The 9,702-nt window shown below is 46.7% G+C and overlaps 1 protein-coding gene across 1 annotated transcript; it reads left to right on the top strand.

Annotated features, from left to right (window-relative positions):
• Positions 1–328: 328 nt before the first annotated feature.
• LOC102447017 (olfactory receptor 52E8-like) lies at positions 329–1,267 on the top strand. Its single transcript, XM_006130952.2, has one exon. It carries the CDS (start codon positions 329–331, stop codon positions 1,265–1,267), a length of 939 nt encoding a protein of 312 aa, XP_006131014.2.
• Positions 1,268–9,702: the final 8,435 nt, after the last annotated feature.

Here is a 9,702-nt window from a genome sequence, read left to right as displayed (position 1 = left end):
CCCTGAGTTCATAGAGTTAAATTAGAAACTTATTAAGTGTTTGAAGAGCTCAAGTTTTTCTCTCCAGTCGGCAGACAAATTTCAGTTATTGACATAAAATTCATGGGACATCATGCTGCCCATTCGCAAGGCTTGATTTCCTTCCCATGAGAACTTCTCTGGACTTTGCCATGACCTAAACAACCTGGTTGCATCTTTAGTTGATGTCACCTCACTGCTCAGTCCCCTTTTTATGTTGGTAAATATTAGAAAATATGTGGTATTTTTGATGCTTTGCTTCTCTTCCTGCACAGGCATTTCTCAGCCAGGCTGATGCGTTCACAGTTTCATGGCGGCTTTCAACCTCACTCCCGCAGAACCTTTAACATTCATACTAATGGGCATCCCTGGCCTGGAAGCTGCTCACATCTGGATTTCCATCCCAATATTCCTGTCCTATGTGATTGGTCTGCTGGGAAACTGCACTCTTCTCGTTGTGGTAGGCAAAGAGCAGACCCTGCACAAGCCGATGTACCTGCTGATCTGCATGCTGGCGCTTGTAGAAATGGGAGCATCGACCTGTGTGGTTCCAAAGGCCATGTGGGTATTTTGGTTCAATTTGAGAGACATTATAAAGGGGGGCTGCTTCTCCCAGACGTTCTTCTTTCATGCAGCTGCTGTGATGCACTCGGCCATCCTCGTAACAATGGCCTTTGATCGCTATGTGGCCATATGTAACCCTCTGAGATACACCACCATCCTTAGCAATGCACGGATAGCTAAGATGGGGCTAGTTGGTTTGACAAGAGCTGTTTTCTGTATCCTGCCCCTTCCCTTGCTCCTGAACAGGTTACCATTCTGTAACAACCGAATTATCCCCAGTACTTACTGTGAGCACATGTCTGTGGCAAAGATCTCCTGTGGGGACATCACAGTGAATAGTATGTACGGCTTGGTGATAATGTTTCTAGTCCATGGGTTTGACCTAATGCTCATTGCTCTGTCCTACAGTCTGATCATCAGGGCCGTCTTCATACTTTCCTCCAGAGAAGCCCACCAGAAAGCCCTCAACACCTGCACAGCTCACCTCTCTGTGATGGTTATGTCTTACCTTCCTGGATTAGTCTCCACTGTGATACATCGATTTGGCCAGGGCATCACTCCTTACATTCACGTCATACTGGCCAACCTCTATTTCCTCATCCCCACTATGCTCAACCCTATTGTGTATGGGGTCAAAAACAAAGAACTTTTTGACAAAGTGGGAAAATTCATCGGTAGAAGGTGATTGCATGGGGCCACTGACTTTAAACTTTTGTGCTGAGTGGGGGAAGGGCTATCACCTCGTTAAACAAGGGTGCTTTGTCCCAGATGGGCTGAGCTCAGCATTGTGGTAGTTCAGAGGCTGAGGGGCTCCTCACACCTAACATCACTCCATCACTGAGCATTATAAGTTCCCTTTCTCTATCATCTGAGCTCTTTCAGCACCACCCATCAACTCCCTCCCTTCTCACATCTTGTCACTTTGCCTTTCCTGATTTCTGGGCCACCAGAACATACTGTGGCTTGCTGATGTAAGGTGGGTTTCCATTAGACCCTGTGTAAACAGTGTGTTTGACCATTTTGGATTTCAGAGAACTTCACCTCCTCCAGTTGTACAAATACAAAGAAAGGAAATACAATGCTGACCTCCTGTATCATACGCACAGCGATCGAGTGAGTTTACATAGAATGACACAAAATCATTTCCCCAATGAAAGAATGTTTGTGCTGGTCACTACATATTTGTATGGCCAGTAGCAGAAGCCTTCTTCTTGTGATGAAGCTAGAGAAACTTTCAGGATTGGTCTACACTAAAGTGGAAGGTCGACTTAAGACATGTGACTCCAGCGACATTAATATGGACTTGGAGTTGAAATATCTTAAATCAGGCTTTGGCACTGTCCACAAAACAGAATGTCAATGGAAGCACACTTTCCCTCCGACTTCCCTTCCTCCTTGTGAGGAGCAGGACTACTGGCGCCAGCAGGAATGCCCTCTCAGTTTGAATTAGCTCAATGTTCACTAGACCCGCTAATTCAAATCCTGGAAGGTTGACTGCGGCAATATCCATCTTCTCCGTAGCATAGACAAGCCCTTAAAGCCTAAGAGTACCTTTAACTGAAAATGTGCACATTGACGGGAGGAATCAAAAGCAATTAGAAATAAATAATATATTCATGTGATAGCTGATTTTACGCTATATTCATTTTTGGCCTGTTTTCGGGCTATTTTTACACCTCATTAAATGGTTGGTTGGTTGGTTGACACACCTGCCAGGTCTCAATTGGGATACAAGTACCAGTATTAGGGATTTCATTCTGAATTTGATTTTCATCTCATGGCTTTGTTGCTAGTATGGACAAACTCTTCCCAAGGCATCTAACGTAAGTGAATTCACCACTAGGTAGATAACAAAATTTTTGTATTTGTTACGTCGTGTAGACCACTATGTTAATTAAAAAAAAGATACTGTTTCAAGAAGTAGTTTGGGCTACGTTTAGGTTTGGTTGAATGTGATTTGGTGCTCTCAGTGCAGCAGGAATCTTGCAAACCTGCAGTGCCTCACACTGAGCTGTAGGCTGAGCAGCAGCAGCCAGAAGCAGAAGTACCAGAGAGGGAGCCCAGAAGGCAGAGCTGGCTGGAGCCAGAGACCCAGCACTGAGAGAAGAGCCAGAGTTGGGCTGGAGGCAGAGGCAGAGCTGAGATGCTGCAACTGGAACGCATGGGAACTGGGAGCTGTGTCAGCACAGACCTCAGGGAGCCATCACTGAGCTCCAGTGGGGAGGAGTACGGCAGCTGAGCAAAATGAATAGCTGGGGGAACAAGGTGGGACCATGGGCAGAGAGCCAGGACACAAAGACATCACCACACAAAAGGGCTTTGAAGGCTGATCTCAGAGGTGGGGACATGAACCTGATGAGAGGGGAGATGCTGGGGAGAAGGACTGTACCACCAAGAACTTGAGGGTGTGCGGCTACTGCCACTGCATGGATTTGATCCTTCGTATGAGGGATAGGGCGTGTGAGGAACAGATTGTGTGAACATTTAACAAGTGCCGTAGACACCTTTTGGTGATAGGCCCTTGCCCATGTGTCCTTGTGTCCTTGAACCGTTCACATTTTTGTACTTATTTTTCTTGTAGTTGCTCTTTAATATTTGGATTCCACTTAACGGAGTGGCCAGTGGTTCAGCAAGGTAGTTGGCATGAAGACAGCACTCCAGAATGGGGAGACCTTAGCCCCTGTCCGCCTATGTGAGAAGGAGCTGGGGGTTCAGTCTCACACGAATCCTGGGCCCACCCCTCTCACCATTACGGGGACTCTACCCCACAAGAAAGTGGACGGAGGCTGCTTGAGCTCAGGCAGGCCTCTGGGTAAAGAGAGTGAGGAATGGGATCTCAGACCTTTACTTTGGGTGAGCTTGAGTGCCATTGGCTACCCCAGGAAATTGGCCAATCTTATTATTTATGTTCCTATCATGTATTCTATTAACACTTACAAGCAATGGTCACTCTGGGTATGTCTACACTACAAAGTTAGTTTGAACTAACGGATGTTAGTTCGAACTAACTTTCATAGGCGCTACACTAGCGCTTCTTTAGTTCAAATTTAATTCGAACTAACGGAGCGCTTAGTTTGTACTTGTCTGCGATTGTATGATGCAATCGAATGCATCTCTTTTTCATTTGGCTATTTCTCATCAGATCTTGCCCACATTTTCACATCTTTCATTCCCCATTGCTTACTAACATATAGAGAATCTCCATTTTGTTACTCTCTCCTTGCATCTGACTGGGGACTTTTGACATCGGTTTGTCAGGGGGTTACATACAATAGTCCCAAGGAGTCACTCTGTGAAATATTTCTGAAAAATCCAGAAAAAGACAGAGCTCTGGGCCATTTTAATGGCATAGAATCATAGAATCATAGAGCTGAAGGAGACCTCAGGAGTCATCAAGTCCAGCCCCCTACCCTAAGCAGGACCAATCCCAACTAAATCAACCCAGCCAGGACTTTTTCAAGCAGATGTAGAAGCAGGCTCTTTGCTGGCCAGGCCTCTCACTCGTATTGCCATCCAAGCAAAAGGTCAACTTCCCCTTGATGAAAAACCCTCGCACTATGTAACTTAAAGATCAGTGACGAACAGGAACCAAAACCAGACCCAAAAAGTTCATGTAAATTTCGTGCTGGTTGTGCTGACTGTGCCATGCCCGATAAGGCAGAAAAGGAAAAACAGGAAACCATCTCACCCCCTTACACCTGTCACTTAACAGACAGGGTCTACTAGCTTATCACAAAAAGCGCGCAAAAGCTTTCTCTATAAAACAGCTACCCCTCCTGTATCAAACTGAGAAATCCCGAATAAACATTGGATGGCGGAATATGAGCCAGGTCCAAGGACTGATCACCCGAGGGCCACCTCCCACTCACCGAACCAAATGAGTTCCTGTAGAGTGTAACGTATACCAAACATAACGAATACCAAATATGTTGTTGTTGTTGTAGTTTGTGTGTCTGTTAAATGTAAGTATTGTTATCTGAAATTGTTTAGAGGTATTGTTATGTAGTAGTGTTAAAAGTTTTAGATAAGACTAATCACTTATCAGTAACACTGATGTAAATGTAACTGTTAATAATCCCTAGTCCCTTGTTAACAACTATTGGGATTTAGAGAAACCTCAAGGAATTTTCTTTACTGTATTGCATTTTGCTTATTGGTCATTCTAATAATTATTTGGTGCCTACGTATGTAAAAAATTGATAAAATCATAATTTATACGTAGAAGCCCTTTAATAAAAGTTTAAAAGATATTTAGTAACAGTTTGCCTGTTTCTGCGCCTCCCTAGGACTAGCCACATTTCCAAACTTTTTACTTTAAACCACAGCAGAGACTTACAAACCTCTAGGGACAGAGTTTCCACCACCTCCCTAGGAAACCCATCCCAGTGCTTCACCACCATCCTAGTGAAATAGTTTTTCCTAATATCCAACATAGATGTCCCCGCTGTAACTTGAGAACAGCCTTTCTCCATCCTCTTTGGGATCTCCCTTCAGGAAGTTGAAGGCTGCTATTAGGCTCAGACCGTGGAGCAAAATCCCCCGCTATCTAAGGACCACTCTCACCCCAACCTACTTTCCCTCTAAATGTCAGGGGCACTTCTTCAACCAGCTATCTCTGGCATGAACACAGGGCTCTGTGGACATCGGAAATCCCCAAACCCTACCTAAACATAAAATACACACACCATTCTCCAAGTTAGGAAGTCTATGTGAGCTTGGGAGCTTGTCTCCAATTGGTAGAAGTTGATGGGAGTAGCTCTTAGTAGGGTGACATGACACCTACTGCTTCCAGTCCTGTGTCAGTCTTGACTTTGGAAGCAATAGTCCCGGGTAATAGGAAGCAGGTTCAAAATGAACAAAAGGAAGTTTTTCTTCACACAGCGCACAGTCAACCTGTGGAACTCCTTGTGAAGACCAGGACTTTAACCGAATTAAGAAAAGAACTAGATACATTCATGGAGGTATGGGTCCATCAACACTTACTGGCCAGGACGGGTAGGAATGGTGTCGCTAGCTTCTGTTTGTCAAAGGCTGCAAATGAATGACAGGGGAAGGGTCACTTGATGATTACCCATTATGATCATTTCCACTGGGGCACCTGGCACTGGCCACTATCGAAAGACAGGATGCTGGGGTAGATGGAACTTTGGTCTGACTCAGTATGGTCATTCTTCTCTTCGGGAATGGGCATTATGGTGATAGATGAGTAGGGCTAGACTCATCAGGGAGTGGGAACAAAGTTTGATTAATGGCAGCCCCCTAATATTATTTGGCTGTGTCTACACTGGGCCACTTATTCCAGAAAATCAGCCGCTTTTCCGGAATAAGCTGCGAGCTGTCTACACTGGCCCTTGAATTTCCGGAAAAGCAACGACGCTCTACTGTACAAAATCAGCTGCTATTTCGTAAAAACTATTCTGCTCCCGCTCGGGCATAAGTCCTTATTCCAGAACACTGTTCCGGAAAAGGGCCAGTGTAGACAGCCCAGTGGTCTTTTCCAGAAAAAAAGCCCCGATCGCGAAAATGGTGATTGGGGCTCTTTTCCAGAAAAGCACGCCTACATAGGCCACAGACGCTTTTCCAGAAAAGGGGCTTTTCCGGAAAAGCAGCCTGCCAATGTAGACGCTCCTTTTCCGGAAAAACTGAAAACGGAATAGTATTCCGTTTTAAGCAGTTCTGGAAATTCATGCCAGTGTAGACACAGCCTAGATGTCTTACATAAAAACACAAAATTAGATCTCACAGAGCTCTGTTTCAATATATATATTGCTGTGGTAGGCTGAATTCCAAAACAACACCCTGGCACCCCCACATTCACCTCTCTCATAAAATTTCAACGAATCGTGTAGAACTCCTGTCAGCATGTTTTGGCTGGATTCCCCACTGACCAGGAAGTGGGAAACCCCACCGTTCTTAAGGCCCTTGGCTGGTGTGTGGAGGAATCAGGAGGGCCCACGTACCCCTATCCCTGCAACTCCATCCCAGTGTGTCATTCTGCTCTCCAGGCCAAGGAGCCTGAAAATGTTGGCCAGCTGCCACAGCGAGGATGTCCAACTCACTTGCTTTTCTGACTAGAAAACAGGCTTGAGCCATAGAGTTATTAGAGGCTTGTTCTAGCTCAGGGCTTGGGGCTACTAATTGTTTCTTTGCTACTCAGCCCTGAATCAGAGCATCAGAGAATCTTAGGGCTGGAGGAGACCTCAGGAGCCATTGAGTCCAGCCCCCTGCCCAAAGCAGGACCAACCCCAACTAATCCATCCCAGAAAGGGCTTTGTCAAGCCAGGACTTAACAACCTCTAGTGAAGGAGATTATACCACCTCCCTAGGGAACCCATCCCCGTGCTTCCCCACCCTCCTAGGGAAATCGTTTTTCCTAATATCCTACCTAGACCTCCCCATTGCAACTTGAGATCATTGCTCCTTGTTCTGCCATCCATCACCACTGAGAACAGCCTCTCTCCAGCCTCTTTGGAACCTCCCTTCAGGGAGTTGAAGGCTGCTCTCAAATCCCCCCTCACTCTTCTCTTCTGCAGACTAAATAAGCCTAAATCCCTCAGCCTCTTCTCATAGGACAAGTGCTCCAGCCTCCTAATTATTTTGGTTTTTCTCTGCTGGACCCTCTCCAGTGTGCCCACATCCTTTCCATAGTGGAGAGCCCAGAACTGGATGCAACACTCCAGAGCACAGGCCCAAGCCATAGATATTTTGCCTCCTGTCCTGACAGAGGGTCTAGGACTCAGAACTGACTCTTGGCCCCCAAGTTCTACCTAGAGAGCCTAACTGCCCTCTAATCTGCCTGGACTGCTTTCCAGAGCCATAGGCTGCAGGCTTCCTGACTAATTCCCTAATTGCAGGCAACCCTCGGTGACATGGGGAGGCAGAGTGGCCTCTCACTGTCTCAGAGGGAGAGGGACCACTGCAAATCCATTACTAGAAATCTTAAAGGGGGTGCGGGTGTTGATGGATGTTTGGCTGTTTGTGTTCCCTCGGGAGTCTATTACAGCTCTGTGCCATTAGTTGTCACAGCAGACCACACGAGAACCACCCAATGACCACAAGATCCGTCAAGTTGAGAGTCACTTGGCTAGGTTTCTTGTCAATAAAACACAGTCCTAGTCCAAAGGGCATGTTTCTCCAGGTCAGTCTGTCTCCCCAGCAATTCTGAGTATTTACAGGGCATCAGAACCTAAGGAGACCTTGGCATTATCCCTCATTTTCTCCCTAATTAACTATCATTTTGAAATACACAAAACTCACAGAGTGGCCAATTCCTCCCTGACTCAGCACAGAGTCCAACATTTGGCTCTCCCACTGGGAAGGTCCCTTAATTGCTGTTTACTCCGAAAGATGGATAAAGACCACAGAGGAGCAGACAGCTTCTGTCCAGCCTGTTGACATTCAGATGCCGTGTCTGTGTTAGAGGCTGGGCAATTTCCGCTGGGATTACACAGAGCTATATCATAAACCGTGCACATCCCGGTGACGGCTCCCAGAACGGGATGCTTCTGAAGATGCTGGGCTGAGAGAGGTGCAGGACACGGCTCCCTGAGTGGGATTCCCAGGGAAGGGATTCCCAGGGAAGACACGTCCATCTCAGAATTCACAGGTACTCATCTCTCGCTGAGGAGTTCCCCTACCTTTTCTCTCTGCACAGCCATTTAACATCACAAGGCAGACATAAGCAACTGAAAATGAGGTCTTCTCATAATAAATCTTACAGTCCTAGGGGTGGAAGAGACCTCAGGAGATCATGGAATCTAAACCCCTGCTGAAAGCAGGACCAACCCCAAGTAAATCATCCCAGACAGGGCTTTGGCAAGCCAGGACTTAAAAACCTCTAGGAATGGAGATTCCACCACCTCCTGTCAGCCGACGGTCAAGGCAGTGTGTGTGTGTGTGTTTCCAAGAACAGGTTTAACGCCCATGCCTTTACTGCTAGGACCGGGGTCCCATCACAGAGGGCAGCCAACAGGCTGACAGATGCCCCTGTATTTATAAAAAGAGCTTATTACATCTCAGATTTTAGCTGCTAGGATACAGGATCCCTGCGCAGCGGGCAGTCTAAGGAAGACTGAGAGATTCCCCAACGGATCTGTCACCTGGGAGCGACACGATCCAAACGCCCAAGCTCTTCCTATATCTGTCCCTTATGACCGGCTGAAGTTCTTTTAAATTGTGCTTGGTTCTGTTATAGCAACTGAAGGAGTCAGGTTAAAGCATAAACAGTTACAGGTTTATTAAAAAGACTTATAAAAGCATATGGTTACAATGGCTATTGCTCTATTTCTTAACTGCTAGCAAATACAGATCTTATAGTTACAATGGCTATTGCTCTGTTTCTTAACTGCTAGCAAATATAGATCTTAAAAATGGTTACAAAGAAAATAAAGATAGAAAATAGAAATAATGGTACCAAGTGACAGCTTAATCTTTAAAGAGCTCTAAGTCTATGTGTACACTTAAGACAAAGGACCACATCCAGGTACAAGTTTTACCCCCTTCTGTTCCTCTCGATTCCAGCTGGTCAAGCCAGCATGCGATATGAGTACCTCATGTAGCTTCTTTCCAAATGCAGAAAAAACACCTGTTTCTTCAACACATCTGCCCTGTCTGCAGCAGTAACAACTTTCCTTTCACTCTCTAGGAATTGGCCTAAATCTTTTCTAATACAGTAAAACTCCATTGGTCTGGCATCCAATGCTCTGGCACTCCTGACGGTCTGGCACCATCGGGAACCTGGAAGTGCTCCAGGCAGCCGGACAATTGGAGCTGCTCTGCGCCCGGCTTCCCCGATTCAGCTGCTGCTGAAACGGACCAGCAGCTGAATTGGAGAAGCCGGGGGCAGAGAAGCTGGGGTGCTGCCGGGTTGGTCCCATAGCGCTGCGCCTCAGGGCTGCAGGACCAACCCGGCAGCACCCCCGCTGCTCTGCCCCAGGCATCCCGATTCAGCCGCTGCTGAAACTGACCAGTGGCTGATTCTGGTCAACCGCTGGTCAGTTTCAGCAGTGGCTGAATCGGGGATGCCTGGGGCAGAGCTGGACTATCGGAAGGGGGGGCTATGAGGGGTCTGAGATGGCATCCCCCACACCCCAGACCCCTCATAGCCCCCCTTTCAATAAT

The sequence above is a fragment of the Pelodiscus sinensis genome, chromosome 1 (assembly GCF_049634645.1).
Source record: "Pelodiscus sinensis isolate JC-2024 chromosome 1, ASM4963464v1, whole genome shotgun sequence".
In the NCBI taxonomy this organism is placed as follows: Eukaryota; Metazoa; Chordata; order Testudines; family Trionychidae; genus Pelodiscus; species Pelodiscus sinensis.
The sequence above is the reverse complement of the archived record's forward strand: the minus strand, read 5'-3'. Positions and strand labels throughout refer to the sequence as shown.

What these genes read in the sequence shown, in the direction of transcription:
- LOC102447017 (XM_006130952.2), top strand. Translation starts at nt 329, where the DNA reads ATGGCGGCTTTCAACCTCACTCCCGCAGAACCTTTAACATTCATACTA.